Source organism: Micrasema longulum, unplaced genomic scaffold (genome assembly GCF_059751315.1).
Source record: "Micrasema longulum isolate JH-2025_06_02 unplaced genomic scaffold, ASM5975131v1 h1tg000902l, whole genome shotgun sequence".
NCBI lineage: Eukaryota > Metazoa > Arthropoda > Insecta > Trichoptera > Brachycentridae > Micrasema > Micrasema longulum.
In genome coordinates, this window is record NW_028278093.1 from 235501 (window position 1) to 259912 (window position 24412).

Below are 24412 nucleotides of genomic sequence, written 5' to 3' on the forward strand. Positions count from 1 at the left end.
CACTAACAAAATTTCAATTTCGTTTCTTCGACAATCTGACAGATGGAATAATAATATAATTTTTAAGTAATGCATTTGTTATATGCACATTCATTAGCTAATTACTCATGAAATGCGATTGCATCCTGTTTCTTTAAGGTCCTAGCAGTATTTTTACACTTTAAAAGGACACAACACGGCATGGTTAAATTCTAATCAGGAGTTGCGTACTGAGTGACGTCTACAAAGAAACTAATGGGTCAAAACGTAAACCTACTCATTTATGATTAGTTGAGTCGCCGTCTGTTTGATGTGCGTATGCGGTTTCTGGACTATTCTTAATTCTATGCCTATGTGATCCTAAACGTTGTTAAATAATGCAAAGGGTCCAATATCCAGGAAAACTCTTTGTGCATTAGTTTAATTTATATTTATTTTAAAAGTTGATTTACTGTTAATGAACTTCGTAATCAAAATATATACATACTTATAAATTAATTATAGCGTACGTTAATTACTTCGTTAGACAAAACCACTAATCATTATCGTTCGTAAACATTGTTTTACGCTCGCATACATAATTAATTTGCTTTATTGGGAGTAGCTCTAAATATATGTATTAGAAAAGGGTTAGTTGGGGTTCCAATTAGGGTGTATTATCAAAATATGAACGGTTAATGTAAGTATTAAAACCATTATAATATATTACTATATTGTTTATGTATTACTACACCTACGCGTAATTACTAGTAAAGTGATTTATAAGGATGTTATCACATTCATTCGTACCCATACTTATATTATAAATGCAAAGTTTATTTGTGTTTTCTTCACGTCTTAGAGCAAATGATTTACATATTTTTTTGCATAGATAACCAGAAAGGTGAGAAGTAAAATAGTTAACTTATTTTTTTTTCCAAATTAAATAAAAGACCGATAAAACCGTAAACTTTTTTTTATTTTTTTATTAATAAAACATTTAATACATATAGTATATGTTGTACATATTATACTCTTAGGAGTTATTTAAAAAATCAGTGGGAGACCGTACATAAAAAAAAACATTTTTGTGACAAAACATAATATCTTACATAGTTAATACATCCAAAATAAAACCCAGTACTTTACACCATCTTTATAAATAACATTAATAACAATCACTATCAAAAAGATTTAAGTAATATTTTTGAATTGCGTTAAATTCGGAATGGCCAATATTTTCCAGAGACTTTTTGCCAAACTTCGTTGAGCGAAACATAGATACATGAAGATTCCCTGTGTAACGCGTATTGTAATTGTAAATATCATGACCAACTGTGAGCAGAAAATGTTATGATATTCAAAACAGTATTGGTTATGTCATGCAGTGGCATCACCTTGAAAGGAAGTATTTTTTTCTGTCAGTAGATATCGTTGACATGGGAATTCCATTTCAGTTCAAGAATGTTTCTCAGAGCACTGTTCTGAAGAACTTATACCTCCAAGATCTGATTGTTGCTAGCGAAACCCCATGTACATGATAGATAGGATAAGTGGAAATGTAGACATAAGACAAAAGCTTTATTATAACTTAATATGAAAACCATGGATATATTGTCACCGTAGTGTAATAGTCAAGACTCTTGACTCAAACAGGTTCCGGGTTCAATTGCCGGTGAGAACACAAAAATTAAATGTGATTCTTCTCAAACCTGGGTATTCTGTGATGTAATTCACCATTATGGTTGGGCCTCCTGGCCTGTTGTGGTGCAAAAAAAGGCAAATATGAAAAAGATGTTACTGACTGCTTACCTCGGCGAAATTGATCTTAGAGTGATTGAAGGGTTGATGGTAGCTGTTATATTGCAAACACATATTCTTATTTGAATCCTTATTATTTTGTTTTTTTATTAATTGTATTTTGAAGATACAAATAACTTTTAGCGTTGTTTTGCACTGTGTTTTACCAATCATAGCTTATCTTGATCATTTTTGATACATGAAGGTAAGACGATCAGTCTTACAGTTAATATTCTAGAGTAAAAACACTTTTTTCAATTAATATTTTATGTCAACTATGCCGAGAATTGAACCCGAGAACTCTTGTATTGCAGACAAACACGCCGGCCACTACACCACGAGGTCGTTATGTATTATTCTTTGTGTTTTACTATATTTTACTACATTTACAACTTTTTTTATAGAAAAAATGGTTTTCATTGGTTTTACCATGTATTTTTCATTTATATTTTTTATTGTTTTAATTATTTATTCATACAAACATTCAAAACACAAAAAAATAATATCAAATTCATAACTTTTTGCGCCCAAAACCCTGTGTTAAGTATAAATACAACATAATGGAAAAGGGAAGGATGCATATTTATATTTTGACTGTCTTAAAACGGAGTAAATAACCCTAGTTAGATAATAAAAGCAGTTTTATAGATATAAATGTGTAATTTTATGTATATAATATGATAATAGCAATAAAAAATGCATTCATATATGATATTATATGCAAAAAATATATCAGCATCAATAAATCTTATTTACAGTTTTGTGACACCGTATATAAATATTTAATATCCGAAATGATTTGCAAGCTTTCTAAATGCGCATATTCTGAATAAAAAACGTGAAAGCTAAGAAAAATGTATGAAAAGACATATTATTTATGACCCTGTATAACACAGCCCATGAAATTTTGAATAAAAATACGAGTCACGTATTTAGATTTTCAAAGTAAATATGATTAAGGTAATTCATTGCGTATTCTGGGCTTAACTCAAATAGATGTATATTTTATGTTCTCTTATTTATGTTATGTTCGAATGTTCACATGGACTGCGTCGTGTGTGTATCGGAAAAATTATGCTCGAGGAATTCAGCTGTTTAATAAGACGTTTCCTTATTTTATTTCAAATGAAAGGAAACCCTTTATTTATTTACGGGAAGCGAGGGGTTTGTTACGTGGTCCAGTAGTTTTAAATGAAATACTGTTAAAAAATCCTCAAAGTTTCCAGATTATTTGTTTGATTTTTAAACTGGTATGATACATCATCAGGCTTTCCTTTCTTATTCTTCTTGGTTTGGATCGGTTGATCTGTTATCGGCTAGAAGCTGACAGCTGAGACGTTGAGTTTCAGCCGGCATTTCGCCTTCTCGGTGGTTTTATGACCAGCTGGGATTATGGGCCATGGTATAGGGTACTCTGAAGCTGTCTATTCTATTGACGTAATCTCTCCAGAATATTCTCCTTGTTGGATATCACAGGTCTGTCTAACTTATTCTCTCCGTACTTTGTCCCTTAGAATTTTCCGTGCAATTGCTCTTAAGTATTTAATCTCTGACGTTCTGAGCAGTTATTAATTTGTTTTTTTACCTTATAGAACCTTGTCTCTATTACATACACGGTGATTGGTCTGACACACGTTTTGTATATCTGAATCTGGCTTCCAATCCACATGTATTTCTCGTGTCGTACGATATCCATATGCTAATAAGCGGCCTACGTGGTGTAGTGGTCAAGACGCTAGACTCACGCGCAGAAGGTTCCGGGTTCGATTCCCGGTGAGAACACAAAAAATTAAAAATGTGATTTTTCTCAAGCCTGGGTGCTCTGTGATGTAATTCACTACTGTAATTAGGCCTCCTGGCCTGTTGTGGTGCAAAAAAAATGTAAATATAAAAAAATGTAAATAAGGCTTTACTTGTTTGATGGTTATAAGGCTTTACTTGTTTGATGGTAATAAGGCTTTACTTGTTGACTTCAGAGTATAAGACGCTGTGGCTCGAGGTTTTAATACTTGAATACTAAAAAATAAAAAAATTGATTATTTTCTGGCTGACATAGATGTTCTTATCAACGGATATTATGTTTATGTACTAAGAATTGCTCGTGGCAAAATTTAAATAATAAAATATGAAAAAAAAATACGCAAACGCTTATATTAAATTTACGAGATCCTAGATGTTAATCATCTTCTGACTCTACCAATATAGTTGCATCATCTGCGTTTCATGTGATGTTAATTACCTTATCTTCCTTCGTCCCAGATTCACCACTTCTTTCATTCTTAAAATCTCATTCTTAAGTTCCGAATTGAGTTTTAGTAACTTCTGGGAGTATTATTAATGAATCGGGTTGTGGACCTGTGGCTAGTGTTGCGGACTCACGGATCACAGGCCCGAGGTTCGAAACCCACCCTACTCCAACTTGATTTTCGTTTGCTAATAGTGAGTTATTTATAACTCCTTGAAAATGGTCACCGAAATTGAAATACTTGGGTAAATTATGAGAACGCAATATTTTTTTTTCAATAAATAAATTATACTTTGTTTTATCTGATTTATGAATAAATTAAATAATATAAAAAAATATTTGTAAAAATTATATGTGTATGTCCATTGTAATTTACAAAGCAAAGAAGCACATTAAAAAATTTATTCAATGGACTTAAACACTCTAATGACTTTTAAAATCAGTATTAAAAAACACATGTCACGATGACTATGCTAACCAGACGAGACACAATATGACTAAAACTTGTTTAATTATATAATATATAAGGATATTAGAGTATGGTTTAATAATAAACCCGTTTAAAACACAAATTATGTTTGCAGGTAGTCAAAGATTGCTTAGTAAGCTAGACATACCTTCACTTAATCCTCTTATTGTCAATGGTACCAATATTCAGTACAGGAAATCCGTAAAAAATCTAGAAGTACTAATGGATGAACATCTCTGCTGGCGAGCTCATACTAATGAATTAAGCCGCAAAATATTTTTCAGTCTACACTCACTTAGAAGGTTGCAAAAATTCTTACCCATTAGTACTAAATGCACTCTTGTACAAGCATTACTACTACCCATTCTAGATTACGCTGATGTTTCCATGACTGATTTAAGCTGTGAGCAACTCGATAAACTTGAACGACTTCAGAATACATGCATAAGGTACATTTTTGGTCTTAGGAAATATGACCACATTTCTGATTATCGTAGGCAACTGAAATGGCTCAAAATTAGACAGCGGAGAGACTATCACTCCCTCTCACTTCTGTTCAATGTACTTCATTGTCCTAACGCTCCTATATACCTGTGTGAAAAATTTCAACGCTTATCAGTTCATGGTTTACCTCTTCGTTCTCATTCTCAAGGCACTCTCTTAATACCCATACACAATTCCTCTTTCTTCTCTAACTCATATAGTGTCCATGCGGCTCGACTGTGGAATCATCTCCCATCCACCATCAAAGATGTTACTACATTATCTCTGTTTAAATCACGTCTGAAGAAACATCTCCTTTCTCTTCCTTAATCTCTCCTCCTTTCTTTTTTCCTCTTTCCGTTTTTTTCCTTTTTCCCATTGAGTAATAGTTTTCATTTAAGGTAATTTATAAACAAATACGTTTATTTCTATTTTTATATATTTTTCACTTTTTAATCTTTTTTTTTTCTATTGAATATGTTATGTAACTTGAATTATAAAAATAAAACTTTTATTTTATAGGTTGGTTGGAAGAAATTGCCATTTGGCAATAAGCCCGCCAATGTACAAATAATAAAAGTTAAATAAATAAATAAATAAGATATTAAAAGCAAACTGAGAAATGTTCATTGAAGGAGTTACCGAGATATTTGCGAAAAACTTGAAAAAAATAATAGTGAGATTTCAAATTATGTTTCACTAACTCAATGGAAAATGCTCAGTTTGCGGTGTCAAGTAGTCTAATTGAAATCTGTTATTGCAAGATGTAGAGACAGTTTTGAATCACGCTATTATTTGGGAAGGTAGGTTTTTATGTAAAGTTAATGTTGGCATCAATAACTTATTTTCCGTTTTTGGTGGAGATTTATTAGATAGCTTCTAATCCCCTCATTATATGTTTATTTATTCATTTATTTAATGCAATATAAAATACAAAATATAGTTTACAATTTTTTTTTTTAAACAATAGGTACATTTAATGTAATTTTATTTTTATTTATGGATGTAGCCACTCCACTGGCCCACAGGCACGTTCTGGAGTGTCAGTGTATTATTTATTTTATACATAATTGTACATACTTTCACATCAATTGTTGTGTAAAAATTCAAAAGAAATATGAAAAAAGATTCTAAAACATACCTATATCAGCAAAACGAGAAAGGACTTTCAAGAAACTTAAATTTTATTCTGATATATGAAACATATTCTTCAGCTTCTTATCTAGTATTTTAAGCAATCCATTTATGGACTCGGACTTTGAAAATATTTTTTATCAATTTGTTTACCGGTATGTCTTTGCTTAAAAAATTACAATATAAATACATAATACACATTTTATGTAATTCTTTCGGGTTTTTTAAAATTATAAATTAAGATTTTTTTAAATATATATAGAAATGAAGGACAAGCAATGTGATTAAATATTTTTTTCAACCATTTTCTGTTTTTTAATTATTTTTCCATTTGTTTCAGATGTCCCTAAGTAACGAAAGCGTCATCACATTAAGGGACCTGGAATTTGCAGCCAGTGGCACCTACTACTGCGAAGTTTCATTAGAGACCCCAATATACACCAAGGCTTCCCTGGATAAAGAGCTTCTAGTTATACGTAAGAAACCGAAAGTCCACTAGACTTTATGACGTAGATTATTGTTAGATCAAAATGATCAAAAAGATTATATTCTTCACCACATTGTACATAAAAAAGACTCTTGTCTTAAAGTTGTCTCGAGTGCTTTATCATTATACTTATGTGGCTTTTTCGTCCTTCATTATCATTATTATTTCCCTTTACGCACTATGCGGTATATTTCGATCATCTGTTACGTAAAGTTAATATGATTGGTCTTACGCTTTAAATGTCAGTTCAGGAACATTGAGGGAATCATTAAACCCACCATCCACATGCAGTTTTTATTGAGTTCTGGAGAACTCTTTGTGAGCTGCGCATAGAGAAAAATTAGCAAAAACATTTCAAAGAAATACGTACAAACTCTATACAAATTAATGAGGACTAGGAGGATAATGGATTGAGGTAAACATGTTATCCTTACTCCTTAGGTTTTACTCAATACCACTGTTTTTTATTCATTATTAAAATATGTACGAAATTTACAAACAGTTATCACAAATAGACCCAACCAAAAATAATGACAAAAAACTACAGAATGACTAGACTAAAGTAACACATCATCATCATCATTTCTTTTCTGCATCTAATAGTGCATACGGCACTACGTTGGCACACCAATCGCAGCGTATCTTGATCATTTTAATTGATAGAGGTAAACATGATCAGTCTTACGTTTCAGGTACCAGTCTAGGGACTTTGAAATAATCTAATGTAAAAACTCCCTTTTAAATAATATTTTCTATAAACCTTGTCGAGAATCGAACCCGAGACCTCTTGCACAGTAGGCAAATTCACTGACCATTGCACCACGAAACCGACAACAAAAGTAACACAGAACATGGAAAACATATTTTTTTGAAAATGAAAAAATAAATGCCCAAAAAATTCATTAGCATAATATACTGTAGGTACTGTAAGAAAAAATACATAAACATCTGATGGAAATTTTTTATTTTTAATTTTTAGAAAGATGAAGGTACGATTATATGCAAATTACAACAAACGTTATTAAGAACACGATTATTTACAATGAGAGAACGGCCTTGAACAAAGAAAGACTCCCTGGGTGAACCGAGGCAGAGGATCTGTATAAAATCCCCGTAGGAGGAGGACAAAATAAGAGAACAAGGAAGCACAGCTTCATCTGCATCAGCATCCCACATGAACACTTGCCTGTTCCACCATATTTATAACAGTCCGGCGACATTGAAATATTTCAGTAAAAAAACAAGAAATCAAACCCAGGACCTCAACCATGGTAGAGGGAAAGCAAAAACCGCCATACTAAAAGGCGGAAAATAGTTTTTTTTTTTTTTAATGTGGCGCTAGCTTTACGGTCCCGAAAACGAATGAAGGCACTTTTGACGTTTGCTCGCCTGTGAAGTTTTGTAAATTGTGTCAGCTAAGTATACGATTAAATATCGCACTTCATTGTTGTCGGTGCTTCAATTGTGACGTACCACCGAAGCTACAATTTATTGGAAATTTTACTATCAAGTGACAATATCGACATTATATTATTGAATATTGAAATTTTTTGTGTGTTCGTTATAAAAAAAAATACAATACTCTTTATTAATGTGGATCAAATACCCGCTTCCGTTTTTTGGCGTCAACTTTATTTTATGTGAATATTAAAAACAACTAGGCTTTGAAAATCATCTTATAATTCAGTATTTAACTGTATTATTAATTAACACTCCTTGGAAATTTGAAAGAATAATATTTCAATAACAGATTTACCATTGAAACAATTATAGTTATTCCAATAATTGTAAAAATTTATAATTGCAACTTTATGTGCCGTTCTATAATTATTGTTGGAGGCAAATTATAACATGCTTATCTATTTAATAACCAAAAAAAGGCTTTTTCTTATATCTTAAATATCGTACGCAATGGATTAAATATTCAATGTCAATAGAAATTATTTTTATTCAGTTTTAAGCTATTCAGTCGTAAAAATGAAATTTGGTTTCTATTAACCGCACATGGTGGAAATTTGGAGAAAAAAAATTGCTAGAGAAGTTAATAATCTATCAAATGTGCTTTGATACGTTGCCAAGGCCGTAAAAAGTAGTTAAAAATATTTAAATAGTAAGATAAGGTCGTAGTATATTAGAATTTAAAAACGACTGAGAAACGCCAAATTTGGTACACTAATGAAGTATCATTCAAACCTTTATAACTCAGCTTCTTCGAAATTGATAAAACCACTCTTTTGATAGCTTTCTGCAAATAATGAAACACATATTTTCATTTGTTTTTCAAAATTTTTATCATAAATTGGAAAAACGGTAGAAATTTGGAGATTGACAATTTTATCACATTATGTTACAATGCCCGAAAATATTCTGAATTGTAAAAAAAAAAAAATATTTGTTAACAAATATTTTTACAAATAATAAAGTACCAAGTATGCACTCAATTGGACGTAAACATATTTTTTTAGTTTTTTTAAGTACTCAAAATATGTGTCCTTGTTAGTTTTATGGCAAGTGAATCTCAAATGAACTGTCAAGCTACCAATATCCTAATGTAATCCTCTGTTTATGAGAATGTGTTCTGTGGTCGCATTTAATGGAATGTACTTGAAGCGCTACTTTGATTTAAAATTAACTTTAATATTTATTTTGCATTTTCTAAACACTAAAATTATTTGTAACAGAACTGTCAAATGGAACAATAAAATGTTAATGTAGTTGCTGGTTTGTATGTTTTAATTAACTCAAGGATTTCACCATAATACATGCTGTGTTTCCACAATGTAACTAAGCTATTGTTTCAGAACCACAAAGACACCCACCTAAAATAACGTTCGGGGCTCCCCTATACACGGCCGGGGAACTGGTGGAAGCTAACTGCACAACTAGCCCAGCACACCCTGCGCCCCACATCACCTGGTTTATCAATGGAGTGAAGGTTTGACATATATAAATTAAATAGTGTTGTGAAAATGTACCGTTATCACGCTTTCAGCACAAATCTAAAAAGCTTTCTTTCAGTGAGTAAATCCTGAAAACATGTGCATGAGAAATAAATTATAATTTGTCTATAGGTATTTTACATGATTTGCAGGTTAAATTATTCATCATAAAAGATGTCACAAAAGTCATGAGATATATTTCAATAAGATCCGATGGAAAATTATCCCGATTTGATTTGATTAAATTATAGTTATTAAGATTAATCATGATTATTAAATTTTGCGCAAATAAGGTTATTTAAATGAGATTGATTATTCACTGAGTTATCAATAGTAAGAATAAATTATAATTCAAAGGTTTACAGATGAAAACGTCAAGTATTTGTTTGGAAGCTCTTTTGTGTTATTGTTTTATGACGTTTTGACAAAACCCTCTGTTGGTTTTGAATTTCGCGCAATATTCAAACACATGACGAGCTTTTTAACTACTATCGATATACTCGTAGCTTGGCTGCATGTGATTTATAAGACCAAAAAAGTATGTTCGAGGTTAAAAAGCCCGGAGTTGTGAAACAAGACATGATTGTTTGTTGGTGTCTGTTGCATAACATATTAAAAGTCCTTGAGGGTGAAGGGTGCGTTTAGGGTGGAAAAGGGGATTAAAGGGGTTTACCGCAACTTACTCCAAAACTATCAGTCCTAGAGAAAGATCATATTTCAAAATATTTTTTAAAAAGTTAAATAAACTTAATTTATTTTAATAATTTATTGTGTAAAATACAAAATCTTTTCTTTTAAAAACAAACGTCATGGTTACTTTTCTAAACTTTTGCTTAGAAAACATACGGAGGTGTTAAATCGAACGCCACAATTTTTTTGTCGTCATTTAAAAGATTTATTATTTTTATTGCAGTAAAGAAAGCATGTCATTCTGTATAGCTACAAAAATAAAGCGTCACAGGGAATTTATCGAAAGTTATGTACGTTGATAGTAGAAAAATATATTTTATATCTATATACATAAAAAACAATAGTCATTTGTGTATTCTCGATATACTTCTGGGTACTAATTTACGTGGGTTTCTACAAAATGATGAGCTTTGCGTAGGGTATGTTTAAAATTAGTAATATTTTCACTTTAGTCAGTAGAAAAAAAGGTAGGAGAGGGAACTTTTCATTCATCGTTTACCCAGCCTGCATTTGACGAGAATACACAGTATACAAAATAAATGGAAGAATGTAGTTTTTATTTGTATAAAAATAGTTTGATTTGAAATATTTACAAATATAAGATTTTTATGGATCCTAATCAGATTTATTCCTTAAACTCCTTATAATTTCTGCCCATTTTTTTTTTTTTTTAGTAATATTAAAATAATGAAATATAACTGACAATTTATTCATTTTTAAAAATTGTATTCCTGCATAAAGTGCACCCCCATTCGTAAAAATAGCAGGGTTTGACATTTGCTAAAAGAATTCTATATTTGGATATGACTGTATGTGTTTTGTACCGAGGTACATACTTACCAATGATATAATCTTTTTCAGGTTTATCTGCACGGTTTTTAATCAACGCCAGAAAATCGTTTTCAGGCATTGCCTAAAAGGTTAATTCGTTCAGCCGGATGAATCTCACCCAGATGATATTTATCTTTTTTATTTCACAAAATTCAAAAGATCAAAGAGTTGAGGAAACGTATTTTAAACATAGGCGGAATGGTGATTGTTACACAGCATATAAAGTAGCCGCTTCAACCAGCCAATGACAGGTCATAAGCCCTGTAAATGCCTGTTCTTTCATGTTTCTTTCTATGAATAGGCGCTGTGGCGCAGTTAGTTAGGTTAGGTTAGACGGCTATCTGTGAAACTGGCGTCACGGGTTCGATTCCCGCCAGTTGCAAGAAAGAAATCAAAGAAATATTTTTTTCTCAATTGGTCTGGGTGTTGCTGTGTATTTTTCATTACCTCCTTCCATATCCCTTCTATCTCTCCTGCTGACAAACCTTGAAATAGAGGCTTAACGGGCTATTCCTTAAAAAAAATGAAATAACGATTATAAATAAAAAAAATGTGGGCGGTCTATATTTTCGCTGATGATTTTGGCAGTAAGCAAACGTTGCAAATTTTTCACATAAATACTCGTATGACTAAATTTACATCAACCGAAAATATTATTTTAATTTACTGAGGTTTTTTTACACGCATTGCTATAAACGTAACCCTTACATTGGCCAAAGCTTTTAAATTTAATTATTCCTACAGTAATACATTTTTAAGACTCCGCCGTCACGCCATTTAAAATTATATGTGGCCCATATACTAAATGTCAGTCAATTGTAGGCTTAGTTATATTAAAGTAGAAAACAAAAGCTGACATTTTATGACACTTGCCACGAATTCCGACAATAAAACTCAAAGGGTGCTTTGTTTACTCTCAATTTACTTTGATTTTGGTAATCAGACAGCAAATTAACCTTAAATTATTAAAACGTCAATTTCGTAAAAAAAATTAACAGCCGAAAACAATCTGAAATGTAATAAGTTGGTAACAAATATGCTAAAAATGCTTATTTTCCATGTTTTCCCTATGATTTTTCTTACATATGGAACTACAATATAAAATAAATAAACAATTAAAGTTTTCAACAATACTTTGAGTTTTTTCCTCCTATCTGTAAGCCTTTAAAATCTTCTTGGGTTTTCCCTGATCACCGGAATAATATACAGTTTTTATCTGGTTATGGTAAATTTATATAAAATGATTTTTTTTAAATATTGTTGATTCCCCTTCGTGCTGCTGCGGATATCCTAATCTATCTTCTGAACATATCCTGCGGTCTAATCCCAATCCTTCTCTCTACGATTATTGAATGGAGCTTCTCGCTACTATCTGGGGCCCTGTTATAGGTCCTGTTGGATTTACAGATGTGATGTCTTCCAAAAAAAATCGAGGCTCTTGAAAAGTTTTGTAATCATTTTGGCGAATTGATCATGTCTAATAAATTTAATCTTAGTCAGAAAGAAATTATTTTCCTCTTTTTCTGAATCCAATGAAGTGTTTATCATGTACTTTTGAACTATTAGGAGGAAAAGAATTCAGAACAATGATGCATAGGCTACAAAATTAATGAGAGCTTATTTAGGTAGTTTTTTTCGTTCAGCCAAGAGCAATTTTTCCATGTATGTATGCACCACCAAAGAAACATTGACGCGCGTTTGTCTACCATGCAAGAGGTATCTGTTTCGATTCCCGGGCGTTTTCATTGTTTTTTTTATTTTATATTTGCTTATGAAAACAATAATTATTTAGCGTAAGCAAGGCCACGTTGGTGTGGTGATTAAGACTCACTTACGGATGGTCCCGGGTTCGATTCTCAGTGAGAAAATAAAAAATAATATTTTTCATGCCTGGATATTTGGTGGTGTAATTCAATACTGTAATTGGGACTCCTGACCTGTTTGGTGAACAAAATAAAATTATAAGCAAAAGAACATGCGAATTATTAAGAAATATTTCTTTAGCACATTTAATTTAATAAAATTTTACCACATACATTGAACCGTAAAGTTGATAATTCAATTTTATGTTCAAATATAATGATTCTGAAGCATAGATAGTTCTGAGAAGGGGTTTTTTATGACAACCTTCTTTACATTACATTCTCTCATAAATTTTTCTAGAACAATTTTCCATTATTTTCTACCTGTTTACCCTTAAAACATGTTTCATAATAGAACAACTTTTTTTTATGTGTTGGTTCGTGAGTTTTTACCCTCCTTAGTTTTATGTTATATTTGTGTTTATTTTCAAAGTTCTTACATTATCCAGAACTGTGTGATACATTTCGGAACTTCTAAAAGTTAATTTGGGGATGTTTTATATCAACTTTTTGACATTTGCTAATGCACTGACATTAGCAAAAAAGAAATGACTATGTTGGAATATGTAGTGCCTCAACACATAATATTTTACGTGTTGCGATGTTCCAAAAGAAAAACAACGCAAGTTGAAATATGTTTATTTTCAGGAAAAAACATTTTTTTTGTACTGCAACATTTTGTAACAAATTAGAATGTGTTATTACTTCATGAAATGTATTACATCTTAATGTATTTATCAATACTTTTTAATATTTGAAGGGCACAGGATATCAAGTAAAAACGTCATTTTTTATGTGTTAACTAATAATCGCATATGACAGCAGTTCACATGATCTCTAAAAGCTCTGCTTTTTGAGATCATAAAGTGAAAATAACGTTTACAGGGAATAAAGGGTGATCGGTTTAAAAATGTAAATAAGGCGATACTTTTATATTTATAAAAACAATTTGGATGAAATAAATAGTATGGGCTATTAACATGAAGTTTATTCTTATGTCTTAGAAGTTCGAAAACTTAAAAAAAATATACCTCAATACTTCATTTTTTGACGTTCATACTTCATATCCAGTACCTTTCATTTGAATTGTGAAACTTGTTCACCTTGTTCGACTTATCTCTTTTTCAGAGATGTTTCTAACATATGGCAATTTTCCTGTTGTGAGACGTTAATCTTATTCATTTTTTAATTGAAATAGCTTGTATTAAGCTAAATCGGAATTAAAAATATTTTGCTTAAACAATAAATTTTATTTGTGTATAATTTTTGACAAAAATGTAATTATTAGACTTAAATATATAGTAAATTTAAATACGTTTTGTTCTTAAAATCAATATTTTTGAACACCTTATCGTTTTATTAATTTTAACGCAAAACAAACATTTTTTAATGTTTTTTTTTATTGAAAGTTTAAGTATTTGTAAATATATATATGTACAATTTAACACATCAATCGTAGATGCAAAAAAAAAGTATCTGGTTTATTTTAGAATGTAATTAGAGAGCAGATTATTTGTCTACTTGACAAAGTGATTAGTTGTATTCACCACTTGCAGCTTTGTAGACATTTGACCCACTCGCCTTATACAACAGGTTGACCCCGCGCTATCTCGCAGCTACACCCGGCTCGCCCCTTTGTACCGCAGCAGGAAACGGCACCGATCCACGCGCAGCCGGCTTCACCCGACGGTCCGGCCTCTGGAGCACACGGCGAGCCCTAACGATGTCGGAGTACCAGCGCTGATGGAAGCCAGGAACGGCACCAAAGTAGGCAAGAGTTGCTCGGCCAGGGACGCGTACGGGGGCGTGGACCACTTCCATCGGCACTCGGCTAGGGACATGCCGCAGGTGCGGCTGCTGCGCATGCGTGGTGCTTAGTTGTCACCTCATGGACATCATAGACAGTTACATCACGGTCATAGGTGGTCACGTTGTGACCTTTTACTTTAACATCACAGTCATAGATTATCACGTTACGATCACATACAGTTACATAACGGTCATAGGTGGTCACGTTGTGACCTTTTACTATAACATCAAAATCATAGGAGGTCACTTTATAATCATTTACTATTTCATAATAGTCATAGATTGTCACATAACGATCACAGACATTTCGATCACGGTTTAAGATAGTTACGTAATTAAATTTAACCATTACATTACGGTCATAGATTGTCACGTTGTGATTATAGATAGTAACATAATGGTTCTAGGTGGTCACTCTGTAATAATTTACTTTTAAATCACAGTTATAGTTTGTCACGTTTTGAACACAGACAGTTACATAACGTTCATAGGTGGTCACGTTGAGACTTTTTACTATAACACCACAGTCATAGATTGTCACGTTACGATCACATACAGTAACATAACGGTCATAAATGTGACCTTTTACTATTACATCACAGTCATAAGAGGTCCTTTTGTGATCATTTACTATTTCTTTATAGTCATAGATTGTTACATAACGATCACAGACATTTCGATCACGGTTTAGGATAGTTACGTAATTATATTTAACTATTACATTACGGTCAAAGATTGTCACGTTGTGATTATTGATAGTAAAGCTAGGGTTTCCTAGGACAGCGGTGCCCGTATCTTAACGGCCGCAGTGAACGGTGATGCGGTGGACAGCCGTCGTAGTGGTGACTAGAGAGTGGTTTTATTTTTTAACGGTGTTATCAACACCATTTTTATAAGAAACCACTCTCTAGTCACCGTTACGACGGCTGTCAACCGCATTAATGTTCACTACCCGAGCTTTACGTAATGGTTCTAGGTGGTCACTTTGTAATAATTTACTATTAAATCACAGTTATAGTTTGTCACGTTACGAACAAAGACAGTTACAGAACGGTCATTGATGGTCTCGTTGTAATCATATAACATTGCAATTAGATACTTCATCACAGTCACAAATGGTAAGTAAAAACAATAACATCAGTGTAAAGCGGTAAATTTGTAATCATGAAATTTTTGTTGTGATCATAGACAGCTGCATCACGATTGTAAATACCAACTTTGTTACCATAAATATACTCACTGTTTTTGGGGTCACATTTTACAATCACGTTTTGATCACCGGAAGTTACATCATGATCATAGGTGATCTCGTTGTGACCATATACTGTTTCACCACAGTCAAAGATTGTCACGTAGCAATATATTGTTACATAATTCTAATACATGTTCACCTTATAATTACTGTTACAGTATATTTAAATTGTATTTTTTTTAAATCTTATGTTACCATGACTATACACATTGATGTTGTACTGCAATCATAAACATATACACAGAGATCTGATTGTCACATCATGACGGCAATGACATATACGAGTAGAATGCCGCAGCGTGATCTGACATTGCCACATCGTGGTGGACGGTCGTCACATTGAGTTAATATTGTATTAACATAAAATAAAAACAAAAAACATTCAAAATAAATAAAACAACTTTGTTTTTAACCACCAATTTTTATTTTTCACCGTCCGGTTTCAAAGCAAAAAAGATTCTCTGTCAAGGAAACCTTGACAAAGAGAAAACCTTGACAAAGACAAACTTTACTTTTTATTTTTGCTCATATCTGAATCATTTAATGTCTCAAACATGTAACGTTGTGGCGTTTTTATACTAAAAATTGTGATTGTAGGTGGTCCTTGGTGGTGTTTATGCGTCCATACAATCGTTCTTTCAAAAAATTTTAAAAAAAACACTAGTACCTTAAATTCACTCTTAAAAATACGTTATTTTTGCGAAAACAGAAAGTGTTAACTGAATATTTTTACAGATCTAAGTATGGAAAGTTCAACTGCTTAAAAAATATTTGAATAACTGATTTTTTTATTTTAAATATTCCTACAAAATTTTGTTTGATTTGGACCAAAATCACAAAGGTAGACATATTGTCTTAAAATAGTTGATGTAATATGAATACTGTTTTTTTAATAAACATAAAATTGTTCAACACATAAAGTACACATTTGATTTTATTTCATGAAAAGACATAAAAACAGAAGAAAAACCGTGGTATTAACTTTGTTACTTTTCTGAAAAAATTTTCGATTATGACATTTGAGGTTTTTAAAACAAGGTCTTCAATTGGATCTACCCAATATGCAATTACGACTGAAACCGCGAATATTGATTTATGTCATAACAACTGTTTTTAGTTAAAATAAATTGTTATTGAACAACAAACCATATCACTCATAAAACTGATCAAAACAAACGTTCATTTAAAGTTAATTTGATATTTGCCAACAATTTTACCGCAAACTTGGACTGACGTATGACGCGACGCTACCAATATGCCATTAATATTTATCATTTTTCAGTAAAGGACAAACTTAATATTTTTTTTGTTTAAACGTAATTAATATTACCTTTCACAGTTTATTATTCGCACATTAACTGCATGATTTTAAATCAATTGACTTATATCACTTCACTATACTCGTACAATCACAATTGCAATATTCGCATGATCTCCACATTCATTTGATGTTCTTAGTTGATAATGTGTTAGTTCATTGTTCATTCAATCATTGAGTTAGTACAGCTTTTTTTGGTACAAAATCTCGATAATTTCGACATGATTTCACCTTTTAATGCTGATTTAGTAAAACCTAAAAATTAAAAAAGATTCAGATATTTTGTGAAAACAAATCCCCCGGATTTAAACTATAAAAAAATGTTTAATGAATTCCTGTATAATTAACTACTGAAAAATATAATCATTCAGTTCTCAGGCATGCAGAAAATATGTTTTTATCTCGGCCTTGTGGCGTAGTTATCAGCGCATTTGCTTACTATGCAAGAGGACTATAGTTCGATTTCTGACATGGTTGCTATTTATTTTTTTGGTAAAAATATTTATTGTAAAATAGCTTTTTACAATCGAAAATTTACCTGTAGCGTAAGACTAATCATCTTACCTTCATCTAACAAAAAAATAATCAAGACACACTGCGATTGGTGTATCAACGCAGGTGCCTTATGCACCATTAAGGCCGAAATTAAATGATAATGTTGAAGTTTTTATCTCAATATAATGAAATTATTCTGAATTTTGCGAAGCATACGATTATTATTTCTTCCTTTTTTATATTTTTTTTAAATTCTTAGATATACCCGTACTCGTACATAAACCGGTTTCCCTTAATTTTAAACTATTTTTTTATTTACACAATTGTTTTTATTTGCTATTAACTTAGTTATAAGTTATTTCATTTATTTGCTATAGTAAGAGACCTGTATTTTAAAATCTACATTCAAGTCGTATTTATTTATCGAATACGTTTATACTAAATTCGAAAGTATGGCACTTGTTCACAAATTATATGAATTATATGTCACGTTTTAGATAACGATGTAAATAAATATTTATTTGTTTTTTAGGATTCTATGACAAACTTTACTTTTTATTTTTGCTTATATCTGAATTATTTAATGTCTCAAGCATGTAACGTTGTTGCGTTTTTATACTAAAATCGTGATTGTAGGTGGTCCACTCCGAAAATAGGCAAATTCGACTGTTTTAATAAACTAGTTTAGACCTATTTTTAAGTTTGATCAAACTTTTACTGTGTAAACTTTCTAATCTCATTTTATTTCTTTTGTTGTACGCAATATTCCGTTTTTTATTCTTCACAATGCATATTTTCACCCATTCATATTGCCTTTTAAATATTTTATACAAAATACCTTGAAATATTTTTGTTAATTTTTTAAAGAAAAATTAATATTTCATTAACAATATTTTGCCCAATTTATTAAAAATTTGTGTTTATTTTATTAATGCTTTTAAATTAAAAACACACTGTATTTCATTGTTGTATGTATTATAATACTAAACTTCTGCACACTCGTAATATATCTTTTTCACAATCATATTGGATGTAATGTAATTTACAATATAGTGTTAATAAATGCAACTGATATTCGCTGACATTACTTGAAATATTTAGCCAGAAAGTAAATCCTCCAAATACTGTTAATGCAATAAGAATTAATACTGTTAAGACAGAAAAGTTTAGGCATTTACAGAGTCTTTGATTTTAAAATATATTCAGAATCAAACAATATCATACGTAAATATTAAAGTTAACCACATATGTAGTTATTCTGTGTTCTTATACTAAAATCGTACTGAAGAATATGTGATCAATATACGAGTAAAAGAGTATGTATATTATGCAAATATTATTAAAGATACCAACTACTGTAACCAGAAACATAATTTAAAAATGTAAATGAATGCCTCGACACGGGTTGTGCCGAGTGATGTTTTTATATGGAAAAGAAAAAAGATCAGTTTTATGTGAAATAAAGTAAATAAATGTTTATGCTTCTTTTGATTTAACAGTACGGTGCCCTATGCACCATCGAATACAAACCAGACTTAAATGATAATTGATGACAAAAGTAATGAATGTAACAGAGTGTTTAAAGTAGTTATTAAACCAAGATCATAGGTTCTGTAAACGCCAAGACTTCCAAATTTTCAACAGTTTTATCTCAGTCAGGAATAAAATTGATAATTTTGCTTTAAAAATTTGGATATACGCAAAATTTGACAAATTGAATAGAACAATATTTTGATTATGTCAAAATGTTTATAAACAAACTGGATTTCATAAAACAAAGGTTAAATTTTACACAGTGTGTAAAATGGCAACTTAAACCAGCCAACGACAGATGATAAGACCTGTGAATGCCCACACTTCCATATTTTCTTCTCAATTTATTTTTCCTCCCTGTTTAAAATAAGTTCAGGTATAAATAGAAATAAATCAAGGTGAAAAAATACGAAATTTTAAAAGAAAGTGAATTTCCAAGGTGGAAGATGACCCGCCTTACCCAGGTCAGCACCACCACCGGCCCGGGCACCTCACGCTGGGGGCGGGAGCGAGGGCGGGGCGCCAGCAGAGGCTCAGCATGGCGGTGTCCGCCCTGCGCCTGGCGGCCGGGGGGCGGCTCACCCTCACCTGCCTGGCCACCATCCCCGCCTACAGGGGGCCCGTGGCGAGGTACGCTGACGCCAGGAACCACACTGTCATCGGTGAGTGCCCACATATGTCTTTCGTACCTTTTCGTGTATTTTGTACAATTTATTTCCTCTGTTTCGCAACCCGAGCTTTTATTTGACTTATTTTTGCTATATTATATTAAAACATCAGTCTTCATCTTTTCTATCTTCTGCCTCAGTTATTCATATTTATTTTTCTTTGGTCCGCCTCGTGGTGCATTAGTCAGTACGTTTGTCTACCAACCGAGTGGTCTCATGTTCAATCCCGTCACGATTGTCATGAAATCGGGTTGTGATCCCGTGGCTAGTGTTGCGTATTCACTAATCAAAAGTCCGATGCTCGATTAAAAGTCCGAGGTTCGAGCCCCACTCTACCCCAACTTGATTTCCATTTTCTAATGGTGAGTTATTAACAACTCGTTGAAAATGTTTGGATATATTATAAGAATGCTATTTATAATATTTGTTCGAAAAAGCTTTTTTTTACCGGAATATTTCGTAGTCCCTGGACTGGCACCTGAAGCGTAAGACACATCATCTTACTTTCATAAAACTTTTTTAAAAAATCAATACACGCGGCGTTTAGTATACCGATGCAGAGCTTTATGCACCATTTGGTGTAGAAAGGGAATTATGATGAAGAAATAAATACAGAAATAAAAAATTATAAATAAACTCAATTATATGATTTCTCGTTTCTTTTATTACTTATTTAATTCATATTTTCTTATAATTTTCGGTTTTGTTTTTTTCTTCTTTTATACTTAACGTGTTTTTATGTTTTCTTTTTAAGCAAAAGGTTTATTGTATTTTTCCTCTTTTCTATTTTTGAACGAAAAAAAAGTCGTCGACTGATCCTTTTTTTTATTTTCTTTGATTATTATGAAATTCATCACAAAACCTAAGAATGTCGTAATTTGCACTATAACTATCATATCAACGGTTATAATACAATATGTCGCAACCCGCATTCACCTTATTTTGAAAGAAAGGTCTAAAACGTTAATTTCTCTTATCTTAGTTCGTGAATGACAATGATTAAATTCTTGTATTCGTTGGAAAGCGTTTACCAATACCGATGTTTCGACAAATTGACATATTGTGTATGAAAACCATTTGTTTCATCTTTTTTTGGGATACAACATTTAGCCAACCAGTATACAAATAACTGTTAAGCACTTCTGCGTGCTGAACTAATTTTTGTTTTTTATTGTAGGTTTTTTCATATTGTTCTATAACCGTTGATATTTTTTTTTCCTTGAACACAGTTTTAAACATTGCATTCTTTCAGTGGACGTTGTGATACCCGAAGAGTTATCTGAAGCTGAACCAACGCCACCCGACTTCATTTTGGCCAATATAGGAACTAAATCTCTAAACATTTTCAATTTGCTTATCACCTTATTCACTTTTCTGACCATTTTTGGTAGACTGCATTTTTAAAAAGCAATCGGAAAGAAAATTTAATAATTGTTTTTGACTTTCCGTTTGTTTTATAATTTTGGAATGTAAAATTATGTAAATATTTGTAAATGGAAATCAATCGCCTCAAAGTGAATAAAAACGTAAGTTTTTTACGAGATGGAAATTGACTGTGCCTTTGGACAGGCACTTGTGGATATCAAATCCATAAAGAAGCGGTATTTTTTTAACCTTTTTGTATTCATAAAAAAACATTATGTTAAATATTAAAATCACACGAAGATTTCATTTCGGACCATGCACGTGTTGATCACTGTTCATATTTTCTTTGATATGTCAAAAAACATCAAGCCAAATATCCGCTCAAATTTTTGAAAACGGATCGAAAAAAAATCAATTTTCTTGTAGAAAAGATAATTTATTGTAACCCATTTGAGTTTAAACTTCTCAATTTACTTTGTATAACGTTAAAATTACCTAAATTAATTGTTATGTATATCGTCTTCCATTAAAGAAAGCAGCTATATTAAAGTAATTCAACGTATCGCTTACATAGTATATTTACAAAACATGTAATGATAAACAGACTACTAATTAACACTTATTCTCAATTAAATTTTACACTCCCTATACGAACAGCATATTTTATAATTTACAAAAAAGACAATCAATTTCACTTAATTTTGAATACCACTTTATTTTAATATTTTATTACAAAATGCTAAAACAATCAGTAACATTTACACATCTTTAGTTTCGTTAAGTACTGAAAAATTCAATCAACCCCAATTTTTTTATGAATTGAACTATTACTTACACATTTTGTGAATATTTTACAGAAAACTTTACAATCATGGTATTGCCATATTGATGTTATCACAAAAATGTAAAATCAATAAACATTTTAACAGTATTTACAAAAAGTGGACGTTTTGTTTCTCTAGTACAAAATATCCCGCAACACGCATACAATCTGTTTTATTGAACTTTGATAAAATAGTACATATTTATGTCAAAAAACTATTAATTTGATAATTTAAGTAATCAAAAAGGTTTTGTTTCTGAAAATCTTAGAAATCCACAACTCCGAATATTTAAACTTGTGATTTCTCAATGTTGTACTCAATTTTTTTAAGCATCCTTAATACTTGTAGAAAATAGATGTATGTAATTTTGTCCAAATCTTGATGTTGCAAAAACGAATTCTTCTACTCTTCATAAAGGGTAATTAATTATGTTTACTACATTGTTAAGATAGAAATTTGTTCAAGGAGAGATATACATATTTTCTGATGGATTAAAATAAGAGAACTCTTGCTTCATTCACGAATAACTGTAAAAATGCTTATTTATAACTGTAAATTCAACCCGAATTTCGGAATAAATGTACTTATTATTATTGTGCCTAAAGCAAAATTTGAAATGTAATATAAACTATATTTTCCATAAATCTTTGAAAAGAATAATTCATTTGTAGTCTCTTGCTTAAGCGGTGTTCATTCGTCAATTGAATTTATGTAGGTTAAATAACCTACAGTCTCGTATTCATATAGTATCTCATGTATTATGACCAAAAAGTATTCATTTTATTACAAAAATTAAAATGACCAAATTTAGAAGCATATTTTAATCAATAGAAAAGTGTAATTTTGATTTGTTAAATCAAACCCCGTTCATTCATCTATTTTTTTTATTAAAATTTTTTTATTTGTTATTTAATAAGGGGGCTAAATAATTTGTGATTTGGAGATTTATTAAAATAGAGATCTGTATTTTGATTTTCATAATTATGAAAACTGCATAAAAATACTTCTCACTGTACTTATGCCAATTAAATAATAGTATATTGTAATGTTAATTATAGTTAATTGTATGTTGCCATGATTGGCACTTGATGTCTTCCTTAAATATAAAGAAATAAAATATTTAGCGTTAAAAATTGTAGATATTTTTTAGAAAATAATGCTTTCTAAGAAATAGCCTTATTATATATATGGGTAAAGAGATTACCAAATACGGTATATATATATATATATTTATATATATTTTGTATCAACAAAGGATTTTTGACTTTTTTTAAAATATGAATTTTAATCATTTCCCATAATGCACATTGAATTTAATTTTGTACACTATTTGAAATATGAAAAAAATAATAATTAACAAATTTATTATTAGATCGGCTATTATTTTAATCCGCTGTGATTGGATAAATGATTAATTACTTCTTAACATATTGGCTACGAGAATTTAGTTTAATCGTTCATTCAGATTAACAAATAATATAAATCAAGTTAATAAGCTCCAATTTGACTTACACTTCCGAAAATCCGTGTTTACTTCATAAATGCGTGTATATAGAAGAACAAATAAAATATATAAATTTAAGTATTTTAGGTTGAATGGCAAATAAATTACATATGGAAGTTTATAAAAATGTATGAAAAAAAAAACACTTTTTTGTGAATCAAAAATTAAAGAAAATATATTAAAAAAGGAGACAATAAATACGTAAATTTCTAATAAAATATTGTAGTTTATTAGTTATTTGAAATAATTAAATGTAAATGTGATAAACGTTAGCTAAATACTCCTTTAAGTTTTTTTCGTACAATTTTTTTTTTATATTCAAGCTTGAGACCGCAAAGTTATTGCTTATAGTTATTTGGTAATCTCTTTCACTTTATTTGTATATAACTAAAGAAATGCGCGTTTCAAAATGAAACAATGTAAATTAGTGAATTCGGTGTACATATTATGAAGTGCGTTTGCCTTCTTATGTTGTGATTCATTTTATGTAATTTCATCAAAATATTTACAAAATCATGCGATTGTTTAGAAAAAATTCTTACTCAAAATATAAAAAGGATCTTGACCACAAAAGACACTATCTGAATCAAAAAAGTATGACAAAATTTTAATTTATTAATGTCATGAATGAATAATTTGATTCATTTTAATTAACCAAATCACATTTTCTAAAGATTGCACATTAATAAATTTGCTATTATTTTTAAAAGATTCTTTTCTTCATTTATACAAATGGCTTGATTCAA

The 24412-nt window shown here is 30.8% G+C and overlaps 1 protein-coding gene across 2 annotated transcripts in view; it reads left to right on the top strand.

Moving 5' to 3' along the window:
• The window catches only part of LOC148278254 (uncharacterized), a 56810-nt gene extending 34640 nt beyond the window's left edge, over positions 1-22170 (top strand). The window contains exons 3-7 of one of the 2 annotated variants that reach the window (XM_088231689.1): positions 6430-6565; positions 9378-9511; positions 14492-14746; positions 19745-19967; positions 21226-22170. In XM_088231689.1, the coding sequence (XP_088087815.1) occupies positions 6430-6565; positions 9378-9511; positions 14492-14746; positions 19745-19967; positions 21226-21377 (900 nt within the window). In that variant the 3' untranslated portion in view covers positions 21378-22170. The remainder of the gene's footprint in view (positions 1-6429; positions 6566-9377; positions 9512-14491; positions 14747-19744; positions 19968-21225) is intronic. The other variant, XM_088231690.1, reaches the window with a different exon arrangement.
• The last annotated feature ends 2242 nt before the right edge of the window (positions 22171-24412 follow it).